Here is a 19,354-nt window from a genome sequence, read left to right on the forward strand (position 1 = left end):
CCCGGGTCTCAGTGGACAACCTACCTAGCACCTCAGCTTCTTGTCACTCTCCTCACGCCTGGGAAGAACACTTTCAAATCACACATTCAGATGTCCTCTGCTGGGGTGCTCTGGCTGGCTTGTTCACTCTGCCATCCACATTAGAGCGGGACCCTCCCAGCTGCTCCCCCATTCTCTCTCTGATAGGCCCTTGTCCAGCTATGCTTGGTTGTACCAAGCCAGCAGAGTGGCAAGTCTACTCAGACCATTTCTCTACCTATGTTGAGTCAGGAGGACCCCAGATGATCGTGTGTGGTGGGGACACCCTCTGAGTCTGTTTTAATTTCAGCATAACCCTTACTCTCTTTGATAAATCTATTCTTGCCCCCTATAATAGGGCCCTAGACTGTCACTTTGCTCCCAAGTTGCTTCTATTACTGTCAGCAGGGAACCTGCTTTATCTTCCTCTTTCCTTCCTCTCTTTCCTCCCTTTGGAGACAAGTATCTCAAGCTGGCCTCAGATTTAATATAAACTGAGGATGAACTTGAACTTCTGATCCTGCTGCCCTCACCTGCTGAGTGCTGGGATTACCCGGGTGTACCACCAGACTCAATTTAAGTGGTGCTGGGACTTGAACCCAGAGCTTCATGAAATGCTGGGCAATCACTACCACTAATTTACACCCACAATTTCATGACTTCCATCTTCAGAGAGAGAGAGAAAAAAATGAGCCTTGGAAGGAATACACATCACTTAGAGAAGGGAAGTTAGTCCGGGCAATAGAGGGAAGTTGACAAAAAGGAACAATGCATAAATCTGGACAAGCAGTGAGAATGTTGGAGCACCCTTTTGTAACATGGGGAGTCCTTAGTAACAATGGGAAGGCTGTGTGGCCCTTCGGTCTAAAGGGGCAGGAGCAGTGACCAGCAGGACCTGGAGAGGACAGCTGGATAGGGAGAGCCCAGATGGGAGCTATGGCCCTGGATGGAGAGAAGTCCTCAGGAGTTGGAGGACCAGTCTTGCTCTGCTGGTTCCAGTTTGCTACTCATGACTCCAATAATGAAGTTAGGCTGCAAGGTCTCCCATGAGCCCACCTTAGGGTTGTGAACGAGGGTTCAGGTGCAGACAGGGCTCTCCATCCTCCCTGGACACTTCTGTATCCAATGCGTCCTCTCCACCTGCCTCCTGTAATCTCCATGGCTCCCCTGGAGGTCTCAAGAGCTCTCTGATGTAGGCTTCAGTCTGTCTGTTCTGGAAAACACACTCATTGGTTGCCGATCTTTTCCCTGCCTTTAATACCTTCTCACTTCCCTGCCTGAGTCTTCCTCCCATACCCTGTGAACGCGGTGTCAGGATACCATGACCAAGAGCTTACAACCAAATCTGTGTGAAGAATTACTTTTATGTAGGGCTTAGTCAAGTGCTTGCTGTGCGAGCATGCAGACTTGAGCTTGATCCCCATGTAAGAACAAACAAAAAAAAATATCAAAATCTCAGTGCTGGGGAGATAGAGACAGGAGGATTCCTTGAAGCTTGTTAGCCAGGCAGTCTGGCCAAATAGTTCAGAAAGAGACCCTGGCTCAAAAAATAAGACACACAGCTTATTTTTGTGAAGAGAGGGAGAGGTGGGGTGGCTCAGCAGTTATGAGTACACATGGCTCTTGCAGAGGACCTGAGTTTACGCCCCAGTGCCCATGTCAGTTGGCTCACAACTGTAGTTCTAGGGGATCTGATGCACCTGAGGTTACCTAAACACACACACACGCGCACACACACCTCCACAGGCTATGAGCCTAAGCTTACTGACTTCCCAGCCCACAAAGCTGTTTTTGGCCCTGACCACACTGTGACCATTCAGCCCTCAATGGCTGAGCTTTCTTGGCAGATCCCAGTCTCTCTTTGGGCCGTGGGCTTCCACGGGTCTTTATCCTTGGCCTTCTCTTCTTGTTAACTTACTGTACTCCTAGAGGCAGTCAATAAATACATCATATGCAAGTCTTTTTCAAGTCTTTTGTTTTGGTTTTGAGATTGAGTCTCAAGGAGTCCGGTGAGAGTGACTGACCTGGCATTCCTGATCCCCCATCTTCTACCTCCCAAGTGCTGGGATGACAGCAAGCCTGTGCCACCTCAATGGGCTTCTAAGTATGCAAGCCTATATATCCAGCCCTTGCTGGTCTCCTGACACCTCCACTTGGCTGTCTTCCAGAAACCTTTAAGAACTGAGAAGGAATGGCTGCCTCTCCTCCAGATTTTGTCTCCCTCCTGTCCTTGTAGGCCCCAAAAATGTAGCATCCTTTTCCCTCAGTTTCCCAAACAGGACGAGGGGGGGGGGTGTCAGCTGGCTCCCTGCTGCCACACCCTTCTCAATGACCTGACTTTTCTCTTTGTCTCTACCATGCTGGACCAGGCCCTGACTCTCCACCCTCCCATGACCAAGCACGGTCCCCTACCTGTCTCTCAGCAGATGCACTGTATCTCCCGTGCTACCCTCAAATGAAGCCACTCTCTCCACAAGACCTCCGAGGATCCCTCCAGCACCACCCACCTCTCCAGGATCTTGCCTCTGCTCTGGAAACAAACTGAATTTCTTACAGCTCATGGCTCATTCTTGGAGCGGTCAGAGCCTTCTGTGCTCCTCTCCCTTCCCCACACTTGCCCAGGAAGAGGAAGAGAGCAACGTCAGGTGGCCTGGGAATAATAGCAGCCCCTCTGTCCTCACTAGGGATGCATGGAGTCTCCAGGGAGAGAATTTGTTGCCTGCTAGTCTATCCGTTATCTCCTCTTTCCCTGATCTATTCTTTTCCCATCTCTACTTCCCTGGGGCTTTGCAGTGAGGCCCTGCCAGAGGTGGACGGGGGCAGTTATTGGCCACTGACATTAGCTTTACCTTGCACTACAGGAAAAGGTGGGAAAGGGCTTGGGAGGAGCCTTCTCTTGATTTTGAGGTCTCTCACTGCCCTAAAGCTCACCAAATTGGCTAGACTGCCGTGAGCCAACCCAGATCTACCTGCCTCTACTTCTCTACTACTGGGATTTACAAGCATGACCCAGTGGACGAGAAATTCCAACTTGGCAGCCTAACTAGAGGCTTGGGAGTACAGCAGGCACACTGGCAGCTGGAGCAGGGGACACAGGGTGCTGAAGGAGGCTCCATCTTGAATACAGAGCCAGGCTCCTTGGGCCTCAGGAAAGGGTCACTCATCACTGTCCTCAGACTCTGCCCCCTGCTCCAGTGTTCTGACTTCCCTAGTCTTTGATTGAGTGGGAAAGAAGAGGCCTAGATCCAGGCCAGTCCATGGGGACAGAGGGAAGGAGAGGCTGCATTCTTCAAGTGTTAATGATCTCTGAGCTGGGCAGGAGCTGAGTCCCCAATCCAGCTAAAAACAACAAACAGTTCCTAGGAGGGATTTGTGTGTCCTGAGAGTCAAGGATTGCTGCCCCCAATGCCCCCACCCCCACCCCCGTGTTGCCCCATCTTAGCTCTTAGCAAAGAAATTCCCCAGACTGGTAGTCTCCTGACCTCAAGGTATCACTTTAAATAGAGATCCCATCCCCTCCCTCTTGCCTCTTTCCTCTTCATCCATTCCAAGGGGGCCCAGAGATTGGCCTCCTACCCATACCCCAGATAGCTGGACGGCATGAGAGAAGGGAGCATTCCCTACCAGGGAGCCGGCATTTGGTAAGTAGAGTTCACCTAGTCTGTTCAGAAGTGCCTCCACCAGAGGCTGGGGCTAGAGCTCAGTTGGGGAAGTGATGACACCCACTTTAAAAAAGCCAGGGGGCTGGGCATAATGGTATGCCTTTAATCTCAGAAGCAGGTGAGTGTCTATTAGTTTGAGGCTAGCCTGGTCCACATAGTGAGTTCCAGGACAATCAGGACTATATAGAGAGACCCTATCTCAAAAAACCAAGCAAACAAACTAAATGCTGCTGCTGCTGCTGCTGCTGCTGCTGCTGCTGCTGCTGCTGCTGCTATGAAGAAGAAGAAGGAGAAGGAGGAGGAAGAAGAGGAGGAGGAAGAAGAGGAGGAAGAGGAGGAGGAGGAGGAGGAGGAGGAGGAGGAGAAGGAGAAGGAGAAGGAGAAGGAGAAGGAGAAGGAGAAGGAGAAGGAGAAGGAGAAGGAGAAGGAGAAGGAGAAGAAGAAGCAGCCAGTTGTGCTGGGTCATGCTTGTAAATCCCAGTACTAGAGAAATAGAGGCAGGCAAATCTGGGTTTGCTCACGCCAGTCTAGCCAATTCGTTGAGCTTTCAGACAGTAAGAGACCTCAAAATCAGTGCAGATGGCTCCGGAGGAATGATACACAAAGGTGACCTTTGGCCTCTATACACATGTGTACACATGTGCACCTGAATGCTCACAAACCTGTACATATACAAAAACCAAATACTTAAACAGCCACTGGCCATGCTGGGACCAGCATCTGTCTACTCCATGCTTTCTACCCATATCGTTTTCTCTCTCTGCAGGGCTGGAAGATGCTCAGTGGTCCTATAGAGGAGGACAGGCCTCCCCATGGGGACTTCTAGGGGGCAGTTTGGGAGAGAAACCAGGTCTATCAGGAGGTGACAGTCAGGGTTACTACTGCTGTGATGAATCACCAGGACCAAAAGCAAGTTGGAGAGGAAAGGGTTTATTTGACCTACACTTCCACATCACAGGTTCATCACTGAAGGCAAGCAGGGCAGGAGCCTGGTGGCAGCAGCTGATACAGAAGCCATGGAGGGGTGCTGCTGATTGGCCTGCTCCCCATGGCTTGCTCAGCCTCTTATAGCACCCAGGACCACTAGCACAGGTATAGCACCACCCACAATGGACTGGGCCCTCCCCTATCAATCACTAATTAAGAAAATATCCTACATCCCATTTTATGGAGGCATTTTCTCAATTAAGGTTCCCCACCTCTCATAGCTGTGTCAAGTTGACATAAAAACTACCCAACACATGAGGGGCTATGAAAGAGTTGGAAGAGGGCAGAGTTGCCGGACTGAGACCATACACACAGAAGGCATCAGATCCCTCAGATCCCTCATAGGTCTCCAGGCCATAGGCAGGCCAGGGTGGTCCCCTTTCCTTCACCCTCCAGCCGTGTGGGCCCACACAGCACAAGAACCTACTCAAACCCTAGTGTGTTCGGTTCCTTAGGGTCAGCCTCTTCAGCAGCCTCTCAGCCACAGGGCTTCCTTTGTGATCCCATCTTTTGCCTTTATTTTTATTTGTGTGTGTGTGGGGGGCAGGGGGCTGGGGGCTCACATGCTATGGTGTGCACGAGGGGGTACGCAGCAATCAGATGACAACTCTCAGGAATCCATTCTCTCCTTCCACCATGGGTTCTGAAGATTGATCGCTCTGCCTTGCATGGCAACCCTCTTTCCTGGCTGAGCCAGCTAAGCCAGTCCTCTTCTGTGGTCTCAACTCATCTTCCTTTTCCAGCCTCCTGCCCTCACACCATCCTCCTCTTTCCCTTTCCCCTGCACCCTGGGCCTGTGCCTTCCTTTGAGGACACTTCCACAGAGTCCCCAGCCGCCTTTTTATTTGTTCCTTCTGTGTTTCTTCATTCCTCCCCTCCCACTGTCCTATAACTCACAAAGCCACACCTGTGTGTTTTAAATCCATGTTTATTGCCCACAACCCATTAGTATGACATAAATCACATAAATTGAGACATTTTTTGAGGTTAAAAAGACAGTCTGAAGTCCCTAGGTATGCTGAGGCACACGTGTTGAGCCTCACTCATACCTGCCTAAGGCTGGAAGCTTAGCATGGACCTGCCTCCCACTGGTCCGTCTCCACCCTTCCCCAGACCCCAGACTTCACAAGACAGCCACAATCAGGAAGTGAGACAGTGTGCAGACATCTTGTTTCGGTGGCCATCTTGGCATCTTGGACTTTTTTGGTTCCTGTACTCTCAAACTGCTTTCTAGAGATGGAAGAGCAGCCTTCAAGGGAATGCTTAAAAGTGATCAGAGGAGGGCTGGAGAACCTGCTGTAGATATGCCCTGACTGCTGGCAAAACTAGACCCAAGGAGAGGTAATCTGTGCCGCCTTTTTCTCCAGGCCTCTTTCTGTCCCCTAGCCTCAGCAAATAGGAACATCTGCATTCATATAAAGCTTGACTTACAGAGTTTATGGAGTCAGAACATGGTTTAACAGCATGGCTCAAGACAGTACCATCAACATGAACTACAGGGACCATCTGTCACAGCAAATCCAAAGTAGCTGCCCCTCAGGTCACCTGGCTTGTATTTATGAGTGTGGCAGAAATCACACTCCCCCATACACAAAACATACCTATGAGGGGGTACTGAGGCCACAGGGATAGGCAGCACAGAGGGAGAGCTGGAAGAGCCTCTGGTCTGCCGGGCCTCTGGAGCAGGCAGGCCTGGGTGAGGGTGGTTTTGGTCCCAAGATAAAATGCATAAGGACTTGTTCCAGGACAAGTGGGTACAGAAAACGCTGGGAATGAACTTTTCAAAAGAGGCTCCGGACAGATCCAGTCTCCAGTCAGTACCTGGAGACCTTGGTACCAATGCCCATGCTTGGCCCATCTCGCTGCAGCTACACCTGCCTTGATGCTGGCAGGGAACCTGTGACCTTGTCCTTGCTGCCCCATGCCAGCCTTTTCCTGCAACCTGTGGACCTTCAGCCTGACCTCCTGAGCCAGGTTCCAGGGTCACTAGCCAGGGCTCCCGTCCTAGCGTGGGCAGATGAAGGCTGTGTAAGAAAAGTATCTCCTTTCTGTGGGTCCTTTGGAGCAGGAGCCACCCTACTCAGCCCCATCCAGATCTGCCTCCTTAGGTAGAGCTATCTCTTCCCCTATGGCCTACACATGACAAGATGGAGTCAGGAGCCAGAGCAGCAAGAGGCCCCAAGTCTGCAGCAGTGAGGAACAGCAATGTGGTATGACCCCTATACTCAACTCAGGCATCCACACTGCCTCCTCCACAAGCATGAAGTGTTTGGCACAAGTCAAGGTTTGTCAGGATATGGGGGAGTCCATACAGAAGGGCAAGGTCCTTTTGTAGGCCAAGTGCCGGCCATTTCCAGAAGGGCCTGATGCATTTTCCAGCCCAGAATCCACCTTAGAGATATGCTTGGCATGTGCACATCTGAGTGAAGAAGGTGGGGAGGAGCCAAAGGCTTGGAGGGAACCCCAGTTCAGTACTTTGCTTCCAGGCAGGGAACGGAAGCTCAGAGATGTGGGTGGCTTGTCCATTGCTGATGCCACCTCTCAGGCAGTTGCCAGGGATCGGGCAGGTGACTCCTCTATTGCAGAAAGGTATCAGGTGTGACAAGCAGCTTCAGCGGCTGCAGACTGGACCACAGTTAGCTCAGCCCACCTTTGTCCCAGCAGAAAACTCTAACTACTTCTGGAAAAGAACGTTCCTGCAAAGCCCAGACAGGATCCTCTCCTTGTTCCCACATAACAATGTTCCTTCTTGGGGATCCCTGACTAAAGCTGGGGTGCCCTCAGGGGCCTGGAATCAATAAGAGCTCCATGAAAGATGACCCATTTCCAGGGTTACTGACTTTCCTCAGTTCTGGGGTAGGTAGGAGCTGGGTACATTCAGAGCCTGGTGTTCCCGGAATCTTCCAGGGATCTCTAGTGTTCTCTGATCAGAGAAGCCAATTCCTGAGAACCTCGGTTATGGCTCATCCTGTGGGGTGCAGGTCACCTCCCCTCCCTTCCTTTCTCTAACCCAGAGGGCCTGTCGGGCCTAACCATTATACTTCCCTCCCATCAATCCAACCCAGTTCTCAGGCTCCCCAGGCTCCCACTACCCGTCCACCTGCTGCTTCTGGTCAGCTGCAACCAAGGCTCAGACTTGCTTCTAATAAACAAATTAAGACAAAAAGAAGGAACGTATAAAAGGATACTACTTCTACCCCGGGAGCAGTCTACACCCGGGAGCACTCTACAGCTCTTTAGCTCACACGAAATTGTGCTGAATGGAGTTTAGCTGACCCCACGTAAGGCCCAGAGATGCACTTGATTCTTTTTGTGTAGGAAATGTGTCAGAATTCCTCTCCCCTATGTTAGAATGTGAATGGTTAGTCTCCCTACCGATGGAGGCTGACTGCGTTCCTGGCAGCCCCTCCCTGCAGATCCAGCTCATGAGACTTCTTCCCCCACCCCGATGCCCGATGCCCGTCCGGCCTGGAGAGCGCTGTGTTCCCAGGCCGGCTGATCTCCACTCACAGCCCCTTATTGTACACCACTGTCCGGCTGCTTGTAGCCCGGGCTATCTCAGGCTCCAATTGGGAGGTTTCAATCTGAGGAGAGAAAGAGAAGAGTGCAGAGGTGGGGAGTGCCAAGAAGAGAGGTGCAGTGGATCTAAGGCCTGACCTGGTCCCCTCAGGTCTGTCCCTCTGCATGTACCTTAGCCAGTGCCTATATGTCCTAGCAAGGAATCTGCATGCTTTCTCTTCTATCAGCTCAGAATTAGCCTCTTTCTTGCCTAGATTCTGGGTTCCCCTCACTGCAAATACCCTACTTCTTCTTACTGCAGGCACATTCAAGGACCCATCTTCTAGTCTTCCTTAAGCCTTTTCCCTGGCAGTACCCCATTCTCTGCTCTCCTGGACCAGTAATACTGCAGGACGCAGATATTCTATCTCTGTCTACACACACACACACACACACACACACACACACACACACAGGTCTCAGGGACCATTACTTCAGCTCCTTCCCAGCCTCAAGCGTCCTTCCAGCTCTGACTGGTAGCCCTGCTTTAGGGATCCCTGCTCACTCACCTACCCTTCAACTTGACTACCTCAGGAAGATCCTCACAGTCCGCCATTTCTGACTTCAGGTAGACCCTTGGGGCAGGTGGCAACAGCTTCCTCCAGGCACACTGCCTGGTCAAGTTCAAGTTCATCTCTTGTCCTCTGTAGAGGCCACATTCAGCCGCTCACCCTCGGCTTCCCACTCCTGAGCTGCCGAGCTTCTTACTTTAGTGGCACCAGTGGGGAACTGCTCTCAGATCCCCATCATCACACTCAGCCTACCACACCCTGCCCCTCCCTCTTGCCCTCCTCAGTGGCTGTCCCTTCCCCTTGGAAGGCAGACACCCACGTGGCTCCTCCTTCCTCTGTCTCTGGGTGGTCCTCTCCTGCATGCCTTTCTTCTCTCCCAACTTCGCTGTCCATGCAAACTACGCATGCCACAAGAACCTTGCATTGAGGAAACTCCTTTCTACCATCGGGCTTGCCTATGGCCTGGTGTTGCTTCTCCCCAGCAACCATGCTTCTTTAAATTGTCCATCCTGGTCAAATCCATTTGCCCACCTCCCACTGGCTTCAGCCCACAGCAAATCTGGCTCTACAAAACCTGTCTTTCCAAGGTCAGTTACCCTTATTTCACAACACCCACTGGCTGCTTCTGAGAGTACTTGGGGCTTGGTCTGGCTGGACTCCTAGTACCTGTTGGGTCTCAGATGTGTCCAGATGTGGTTCTCCCCTGAGCCTTCGGCCAACAGCTGACTGCTGGCTAGTCAAAGATGGTAGATGCTTCATAGGTACATAAACTCAACCATTCTGAAACAGAACTGAGCCTATGCTCCAGCTCCATGTTGTGGGCAATAACACCTTTATCTAATGGCTGAATGACCAAAGACCCTGGGCCCTCTTCCCTCCCTCCTTTCCTTTCCCTTCCCTTCCCCTCCCTTCCTTTGACCTCCCTTCTTCTCTTCCCTTCCTTTGATCTTCTTCTTTCTTCTTCTTCCCTCCCCTTCCCTTCTCTTCCCTCCCCTCTTTTCCCTTTTCATCCCTTCCCCCTTCCCTTCTCTTCCCTCCCCTCTTCTCCCTTTTCATCCCTTCCCCTCTTCTCCCCTTCCCTGCCCTCCCCCTTTTCCTTCCTTTCCTATCCCTTGGCTATTCACTTCAGCCCACTGTCTTCTGAATCTCAGGTCTGGTCACTCCATCCTCACTAAAGAATGGTTCTGCAGCCTGCACCTGTGTCCTCAGTTCCCACTGCTACACTCCCCATTATCTTGAAGACACAGGACATATATACCTCTTTAGGTTCATTATACAACCCAGGCTGTTCCCTGCCTCACCTCCGGTCTGCCTGGGCTGCTCTGTCCCTTAGAGGCATCCTTCCACCCCATTCCCACTCCCACCTTCTTTCTGTCTTCCGTCAGCTTTATAGGCCTAGCTGTAGGCCATAGCTCACCTAGGCTGGGTAGGACAACCTTCCTGGCCCAAGACCCCTGTATGTCTTATATCCAAGTGATATCACAGTGTTGGGGGGGGGGCTGATTGCTCACACATCCTCTACCTTTCCATGTCAGATCACAAGTGTCCCCCTAACCCGGAGACCTGTAGATCTTGTTCATTCCAAGTCCTTACGGCCTAAATCAGTGCTGGAGTCTCTGAATTAATGGGTAGAAAGAAACTGGGTAGCAAGCACCTAGAAAATAGATCCTTCCCTAAACCACAGCAACCCAGATGTTGGCCTTTAGCTTCAGGTTGAGCCAGAGGGAAAAGCCTGAGTTGGACCAAAGAGGGAGATGCACTCTTAGTGAGAGACCCCACCCATTAGCTTGTCATGTGTGCCCCAGGCAGGATCCTAGAACTACCAGGCCTTTATGTCTTAGCTTGGCTGATCTTGATCTTAGAATGTGGCCAGAGGGTGGCACAGACAAGGGAAGCTTCAGGGAGCTCAGTCAAGCCAGGGAATGTAGGTCAAGGTCAGGTGAGGGGAAGTTTGGTGAGGGTTAGAGCTGGTAGGCATAGAAGAGACCCTGGAGAAGTGGCACCCATCCCCTGTTCTCCTCAATACCCTAACACCCTGGCTACTTGAGACAGCCAAAGAGAAAAGAGCTACACTCAGGATCCGGGACCCCTCTCCTAAAACTGCCTTCTCCTGCCCCACCTCTCTCCCCTGAGTCCCCTCCACCCCTCCGGCTCCCCCCTCGTCCCCATGCTGCCACTGACACAATGCACAGCGCCCACGCTTAAAAATCTAAATGCTTTTGAAAATGTTTAACCTAGTTAGACAAATTAGCAAAAATTTGTGCAAAACAATTTAGGTATTTAAAATATTCAATGTTTTTAAAAAACTGGAAAACTGTTCTTAGCTTTCAGCTGCAAAAACCAACAAAATATAACATCCCAGCAATCTTACCATGAGGTGTAACATAACCCTTCGGGAAAGCTGTTAAACAGCTACCGAGGCATCCTGGGAAATAGCACTTCATTTATTCAAATGCACATATGTCAGGCTTTTGCACCATATGTCATTCCAAGCTATTTACAGTAATAATTAAATCTTAATCAACGTTTAACCTCTGTAAAATGTTTGAAGAATCCTAATCACCCTTCAGACTGCACTAATGAAGGAGAAATATATAAACATAAAAGGAAAACGATGCATAGATACCACACTGGAAAGAACAGTAATTGCAAAATTGTATTTCTTTTAAATATAATCAGTAAATGATGTAAAGTAAGCCAAGGAGTATTTTAAGTTAAGACATCTTGGATGTCAGAGGTGTGAGCAGCTAATTTTGTTCTGCTACCCATAACAGATGTAGCATATTTTATTTTAGTGCCATTATTAGCAGCTCCCCATGCAGCTTTCACTGAAGCACTGAGGCCCGCATTAAAATCCTAGAGGCTGCTCACCACCGAGGTGGAGGACCGAGGCCCAGGGCCGTGGCCTGCAGGGCCCACTCCCCACAGAACCCAGCATCCCCACAAGACCAAGGCCACTCCATCATGGCATCCAGGCTCCCCTGGGCCCCCATTGAGCTGAGGGTAGCAGGTAGAATGGAAACATGCATAGGGGATGCAGACAGTGGAAGCCTCCTGGGGGAGGTGGCCCAGGCACTCTAGGTTAGGGTCTTGGGGACAGAGCCGCCATGCCTGTTCATTTCTATTCAGTGTGTGTTTACGTTCACATTAGCCAACACCACAGGTTCAGGCTGGGCGAACAGTGATGGACGGGACCAGCTCACTGCCCTTGAGAAGCTGGAAGCCTAGGGGAGGAGTCAGAAAGTGAAAGCAGATGGATTCCTGAGAGACAAGCAAAGTACCATGGAAACTGGGGAGGGCCTAGGGGTTACCATGTACTGATGAAGGAACAAGGAAGGGAGACTTCTCAGAGGAGGTGGGCCGGGAAGAGAATGGAAGGTTTGGGCCAGAGAAGGCAGGCAGTAATTGCTGGATAAAGAGGAAGAAAGCAGGTCAGTCAGCATGTGCTGTGGACAGGAAGGGGGGCAGTGGTGGTCACCGTGGATACATGGAAGGATATTAAGATGGGGGTAGGGTAGGCAAGACATCCTAGGCTACCTGGAGGTGTCAGCCATTATCTAAGAGAATCACAGAACCATTAGGTGAGCAGGAGTGAGCACACCCAGGTTTCAGAAAGGTCCTTCTGACCATTGCAGGTGGAGAATGGGGGAAGCGGGGGTGAGGAGGCAGGGAAGCCTCCCACAGGAGCAGCTGTTGGAACCAGAAAGTTCTTAGGTCCTGCCTTCTGATGTTGCCCATGGAGGCAGGAGGAAGATGACATCTATAAAGTTGATGACCAATTGCATGTGGGGGTGAGAGGAAGGTGTCGAGGATGACTGGGCGGCGATGACTCCTAATTCTAGCTCATGAGCTGGGGTGGTGGTGGTGATACCATTCTCAGAGGCGAGGATACGGGAAGGGGGTGGGTTGGCCATGCTGGAGCTGAGGTGCCTGTGGGTCTCCTGGGTAGACTGGCCTGACAGGCAGATGGGCCCAGGGTTCTGGACTCTGGGCAGGAGGTAGACGAATGTGTGTGTACAGCCAGCGCCTCCAGAGTGGGGGAGCTTGCCCGGAAGAGCAGATGGAGGGGGAACAGGCACATTCGAGGGGCGGGGAAGGGAATGAGCCCATGAAGGCAGCCTTAGGCAGCCAGCATAAGCATCTGAACACTGACATAGGGTACCAGACACCTCTAAGCCCTGGCTACCAAGTGACTGACGTTTCATAATGGTCCCAATGAGAGCTTTGCTCCTGGCAGCTAGACTATGGGGAACTCAAGACTTCCCAGACCCAACTCAGTGCTGACCTTGGGTGCACTTCATTCTGAAGCATGGCAGCTAGCCACCTGGAGAACCCCTCAAGCTCTCTGGCCATGGCTAGGTGTGGGGCCAGTGATCCACGATCTTCAGGTCTCCTGTGTGAGGAGATCACTGAGGGCCTTCACTATTGGGCTTAACTGGGAGAGGCCAGGACAAGGACCCTAATGATGCCTGTGTCAGCAGGCCACCATTTCCTCCTCTTATCCATACCAAGTACACCTGTTGCAGGTCACCTTTCCAAGATGAGGACAGGAAGGCAAAGACCATCAAAAGAATCTATCCAGGCCCTGCCTGAAGTGTCCTCTAACCCTGTGGTTCCTAGTACGGCTGGATGCTGCAGCTTTTCCAGTTGCCCTCCAGCTCCAACCTCAGAGCCAAGGACAAGTGCCGTTCTTTCTTTTGAGGACTCCTCTGCTGCTGGGTGAGACCGAGAGGTGACTTAGGAAGCAATGGTTTGCCTTTATATGTCACACTGGAAACGGTACAGTGGCCACAGTAGCTGGTAGACAGGGCTGTGGAGGGGTGAAGAGACGAAGACTCAGAGAAGCATGGGTTCAGCCAGAAGGGGCGCCAGCATAAGAGGCCCTGAGGGTTGGGCTGAGAAAGCTGGGACTTGGCTACATCCACATGGTAACTCCCCCAGGCTCTAGGGAGATAAGATGGTGTAGAACAGCCACAAGAAAAAAGAGATTCCCCAGCTTCAAGCTGGAAGCTGTGTGTCTCATCTGATGGGCTTCTTCAAGCCAGGCTGGTAGAGGTGAATGGGGCTTTGATGGAGAGATGTCTGGAAGAAAGTGCCAGAGCCTCAGAGAGCAGGAGCTGCAGGGACCATAAAGGATGCTGAAGGCATTGCTCAGAACATGCTGGATGGTACCTCTTGCCCCAGAACTGGTGATACCATGAACATGTCCAGCCTGCCCTGAAATAAGAACCACCACCCTTCTGGGTCTGCTTTACTCAGCCCCATCTCCATCCTGAAGACCAAGCTCAGACCATGAAGCCCCTCTCAGGAGACACTCCCAAACATAGAGCATCATATCCACTGTCTCCTCTAAATACTCCAAGGCCCAGCTAGCTCCAGGCCCCCCAGTTCCCTACAGCTTTCCTTCATGGCCTGGGAAGGGTTAACCTTGAGTTATTTGTCTTTGTAGCTAGACACAGTGTGTTGGGGTGGGGGCCAGGAGTCAGGAATGCACTGGGGGCACCTCTGCCTTCCAGCCTGGAAGCACACACACCTGCAGCCAGGCCCAGTGGATAGTTTACATATTTGAACTGGGAGCTAAGGTGCAGAGACATAAACAGGAAACTGGATCCCCCAGCCGTGCCCCACTCTCCCCGGCTTCTGTACTACAAAGCACTCCCCCCTCCTGGCTCTCCTGCTGGGGCAGGCTTTTCTATCTCCTTTTCAAAGAGAAGGGCAGAGGGGTGGGACATTCAGCCTGACCCTGTGACACAGCCTCAAGCCACTTCCGTGCCTGCCCAGGGCGGTGGGGGTGGGGGGGCTCTCTGAGACTGGCAGGTGGCATAGCACTTGACATAGGCTCCCAAAGCTTGGCTGGTTCACCGGGCATCCACATCCTACTTCTGTAACCAGGACTGAGCCGGCCTTAGGTCCAGCTCATACACACTGCACATCAAGGCCCATCTCTGAGATTGATCTGAGAGTCTTTGAAGGGCCAGGGTAAACTGGGTACAGGTGAAGCTGAGGCCTGAGACTGGACACCTGCGCACCTGGGTTAGACCTCGGTACTCATGACAGACTCCCACTACCTTCTTAACGAAGGTCACCTTCCAGGTAGGCATAGTGACACATGCCTGTCGTCCCACCACTTGGCAGGCAGAGTCAGGAAGATTGAGAGGTCCAGCCCAGCCTGGGCTACATAGCAAGCTTCTGTCTTAAACAAAACAAAGCCAGATTCCTCAGCAAAGCCATCTCCCAGCCTGTCCCTCCCAGAACCTTCTAGAGTACCTCATTGAATTTGGTAGACAGGCTTGGCTGGGCAAAGCTTCCATGCCTGGCCTGTTCAAGGCCTCTTGGGGCTTTCTCTGGGTTCCTTGGATGTTCTGCTCTTGAGGTATGAGTCTGTGCTATACCTGCGTCCTCCTGCATGGGTCTCATGCCACACCCATGACTGTGGCCTTACACATCTCAGCACTGTTTTCATCTTCATCACATCTCTGGTTTCAGACGCCAGCAGGGAGGGGGAAGGTTCCAGCTTCCACATCCACACCACTGAGAGCCCCTCGAAAAGGCTCAATATTCCAACTCAATCAAACAGAACTAAAGGCCGCCCCCCAATGTGGGGCTCCTCCCCTGCACTCCGTAGACCCAGCAAGTGCTCCAAGCCCCATCCTCACTTCAGAACTTTACACTGTTCCTGGGTGCCCTCTGGTGGACTGACCTCAGAGTCTTGCTCCCTCTTCTGTCTTCTCAGCCTTGAGGCCTCAGTTTCTCCATCTGTATAGTAGGGAAATTTTTCTAGGACAAAGATAACGTCTAGAAGTGGGTGGGGAGTCTTAGGAGGAAGTAGAAACTCACATGATGCTACAGAGAAAGAGTGAGGTTGTGACCATCCAGCCCAGCCCTAGCTGATAAGCTCCCTCACAGGGGCTTGTGCTGTAAGTTCAGGCATGTGCCAAACACTTTTTTTTTTTTTTTCATTTACTGCTTTTCACTCCGTGGAAGTTTTGCCCAGCTAGGCCTCCACTCTTGAAATCAGTAAGGTATTCTAGAAGGTTCTGGCAGGGAGGCCTCAAAGAGACAAATTGGGAGGTGGCTTTTCTGAAGCCTATCATTGAGAATGAGTGCACACTGGTGTGTATGCACGTGTGGAGGCCTGTGTGCACGCATGGGTTAGGATGGGGGTGTGGGGAACAGGCAATATGACAGGTGGCGTTGGCGTTCCTGGGATCCAAGTGGCTTTGCCATCCCCGTTTGTCCCTCCTGGGGGGTCCTGTGGGCAAATTCCAAGAAAGCAGCGGGCGGGGAGGCGGCAGATTTCTGACAGCAAAAATAGCCTGCCTCGGCTTTCAGTGGGGATTGATTAAACCAGCAAATGAGAAAAACCCCAAACAAACATCTCATAGCAAAGATGGCTGTAAGGCTGGAGGGGAAGAGGCTCCTTTTCTAGGGACAAGAAAAGGTACAGTGGACTCGGGACACAGTGCCAGACACTGTCTTGCCTTGTATTGGTCCTGGAAGAGCGGGAGGAACAGGAGTCAACAGAGTCGAGAGGAGCCCAAATGAGTCAGGTCTGTGCCAGGTAGTGATAAAGAGCTTGGTTCTCTGCCTTACATGGAAGGAGGGAGAGGTCCTGTCCTAAGGTGAGAGATGGGACCACAGCTTACATTTTTAAGGTAGGGTAGATCCTGAATATCAGGGAGAATGTCCCAGCCACAGGGCATTCTAGAAGATTCACAACTCTTCCCTGAAATTTGTTCTCAGAGAAAGGGAGACAAACTGGGGAGGGTGTCAGCTTCTGATGTGTCACAGCTGCCTAGCCAAGCTGGTCCACCGCTTTCTGTAGGACTGATGAGGGCAGACAGTGGTTCTAGTACCCAGGGGAGAGGCATGTTCTTGCCTCTGGGGTGGGGGTACATATTATTCCTTAGCTCTGAAAACTACAGAGAGAGAAGACGAGGTAAGGAGTAGGGACGGAATGTGGCCCTAGGAGTTAGAGTCTCCAGAAAAATGCTAAGGACCAGAGGAGAGCTTCAGCCTTCCTCCCAGCATGCCTCAGGCCCTGGAGGCCCTCTAGAGCTGAACTGGGAGTGGTTAGGTTGAAGGGTGAGGGGCTTAGGGGGGTTGGGGGGGCTGGGGGTGAGATTGGCAAGGCTGATGGATGCCTTTTCCAGCTAAGGTGTTCAGCAGAAGCTGGGGGAGGAGGCATCCATCTGCTGAGGGGTCAGGAAAGGCCAAAGGCCAGGGGCCAACAGAAGACAAGACAACAAACAGCACAAACAAGCCCAACAGGAAGCAACCTCCTGACTGGTGAACATGACTCCTTGCCCCCAGGAGGCCTCTGCAACATCCTTCCAGCCACAGTTAAACCGCTCAGAGTCTGATCCTTCTCTCCAGCCCTGCCTTAGTGTGGCTAGGAAGACAGGGCCCAGGGGACTCGCTCCACAGCAGGTTAAGGGCCCTGCCCAGCCTCCTCTTGGCACCATTCAGCTACTACTCTGAGGGCACATTCGTGCTGCGGGAAAGGCAGGCGCCTAAGGATCAGCGTGAGACCGGGTAGTGCACGCGCCTGCCATCCTTCTGATTGCGCACCTGCCTCTTATTTTCACTTCCAGGTTCCTACAGGGCAGACACAGAAGAAACTTAGTTCTAATACTTGCTTTCAGCTGAGGTCTCAACTGGGGCCATATAGGGCTCAAGCTGGGAAAAGCCAACCAGAGGGCAGAAGAGAGGCCCAGACAGAGCTGCAAGAAGTCCCGTGGTGGCCTGCACCCACCCCCACCCCCCATACACACCTAGAGGTGGAGATTAGCCTCAGTTCCCCCTACACACACACACACACACACACACACACACACACACACTCTCTCACACACCATCGTCCCCAGACAGGCCCCGCCTTCTCCTGTGGACACATTTCAACCTCACCAAATCGGCTAATTATTGACAGTTGGTGAAGAGGAGATTTCACTTTTTCCTCCTGTTAAACTGCTCCTAATTAGCTCCCTGTCACCAAGCCGGCGCCCGCCCGCTGCAGTCCCCGTTCACAGCGCCTCATTAACCTTTCGCTCCTCTCCTGCCGCCTGCCAACAAGATGAGGACAAAACCAGATTGTGGAACAATAGCTCCCGCTTGTACAGCAGCCCCTTTCCTTAGCCCCCAAGCTCCCCGGGGAGCATGGGGGAGGGGCAACCTGGATACTGGAGAGTCCCGGAGGACTCAGGAATTAAGAAAGGCAGAGGCAAGGGTGAGTGAGGCTTGGCCAACTCACTGCTTCTTGCTCCCTGGGAGACCTGAGGCTCATTAAGCCTCAGGGTTGGACACACTCCCAGGTAGAGAACACTGGCTGTCAGAATTGGAAGGGCATTTGTCATTGCCCAGTCCAGACTCCAGTAACAGCCAAGCCCATGGACCCAAGGCCTGAACACTGGATGTCTCCCAAAAGAGTCCGAGACAACAGTGTACGTGCAGACGAGACAGAGGGACAGAGGTGACCACATTTGCCTTGTTTAGAAGCCTAGTCTTCATAGAGGATAGAGCCAGAAAGGCCACCCTAAATCGGGACTTCTTCAACTAGAGAGCCTTCCACAACCTACCCTACCTCAAGGAACCTTGGGGCAAGCCATAGCACAGCCCCTGGTTTTACCTCCGTCACAGCTGTCACCCTCAAATGATGTTACTTCAGCTTTTTTTGAGACCATTTCTCATGTAGCCCAAGCTGGGGCTCAAACTTATGATGTAGCCAAGGATGGCCCTGAACCCCTGATCCTCTTGCCTTGGGTGTGTGCTACCACTTTCAGTTTTATTTTTTTATTTTATTTTTTTTTTTTTATCCAGGATCAACCCTATGTGATTCTAGCTGGCCTACAACTTGCACTGTAGATAAGGCTGGTCTTGAATTTGTGGGGATCCCCCTCCTTCTGCCTCCCAAGTGCTGGGATTACAGGTGTGTGAGCCATCACACCCAGGGACACTTAGTTGCTAAACTTGTTTTCAACATCAGAATAGAGGCTTCAGGAAAGCAAAGGCCATTAGAAGACTGTTCCAGTCACAAGAGAAAGCAGCCTAGTCTTCATGAGGGACCATGGGGCAGGGAACTTTCTCTCGGTGTTGATTAGATGCTATTGTCTACCAAAAGTCCACCATACCCTTACCAGGTTCAAGAACAGACCCCACTCTCCCCATCCAATCAGTGAGTTTGAGGCCCAGGAGGCCAGACTTGTTCTCATACCCAAGTTCAGAGCTGAAGATGCCACCTGTTGGCCTCCTAGACGCCTCCACCCTGCCCAGTTCTGCATTAGAAAACAAAGCACTATTCCCACAGAAGGTTCCCATAGATATGAAGGTAGATTCTCTATGAAAGGCAGGAGGTCTAGAGGCAGCTATTTGGTCTCCTGATAAATGAGCAGTGCGCCGTCTGGGCACAAGCTTGGTTTCTCTTCTTATGTGAGATGTGGGCAGGCTGGGCTGCGTGACACAATCCTGTCTGGACAAGCTGCCTCTCTCATGACCAACATGAACCTCAGACAACAGAATTACCTTTAAGCTGCCTCAGTGCCCTCATTTGTAACCAGAACATGCTGGGGACTCCCTCGTGGGACTATAAGACTTCCTCTGCTCATCTCTAAGCCACTCTGT

At 51.8% G+C, this 19,354-nt stretch overlaps 1 protein-coding gene across 4 annotated transcripts in view; it reads right to left on the reverse strand.

The window, feature by feature from the left end:
• Positions 1–5,579: 5,579 nt before the first annotated feature.
• Positions 5,580–19,354, reverse strand: part of Sfxn5 (sideroflexin 5) — a 120,286-nt gene continuing 106,511 nt past the window's right edge. For all 4 annotated transcript variants that reach the window (XM_034512095.2, XM_034512092.2, XM_076940007.1 and 1 more), the window contains one exon: positions 5,580–8,251. In XM_034512095.2, coding sequence (XP_034367986.1) covers positions 8,174–8,251 — 78 coding nt within the window. In that variant the 3' untranslated portion in view covers positions 5,580–8,173. The remainder of the gene's footprint in view (positions 8,252–19,354) is intronic.

Source organism: Arvicanthis niloticus, chromosome 9 (genome assembly GCF_011762505.2).
Source record: "Arvicanthis niloticus isolate mArvNil1 chromosome 9, mArvNil1.pat.X, whole genome shotgun sequence".
Lineage (NCBI taxonomy): Eukaryota > Metazoa > Chordata > Mammalia > Rodentia > Muridae > Arvicanthis > Arvicanthis niloticus.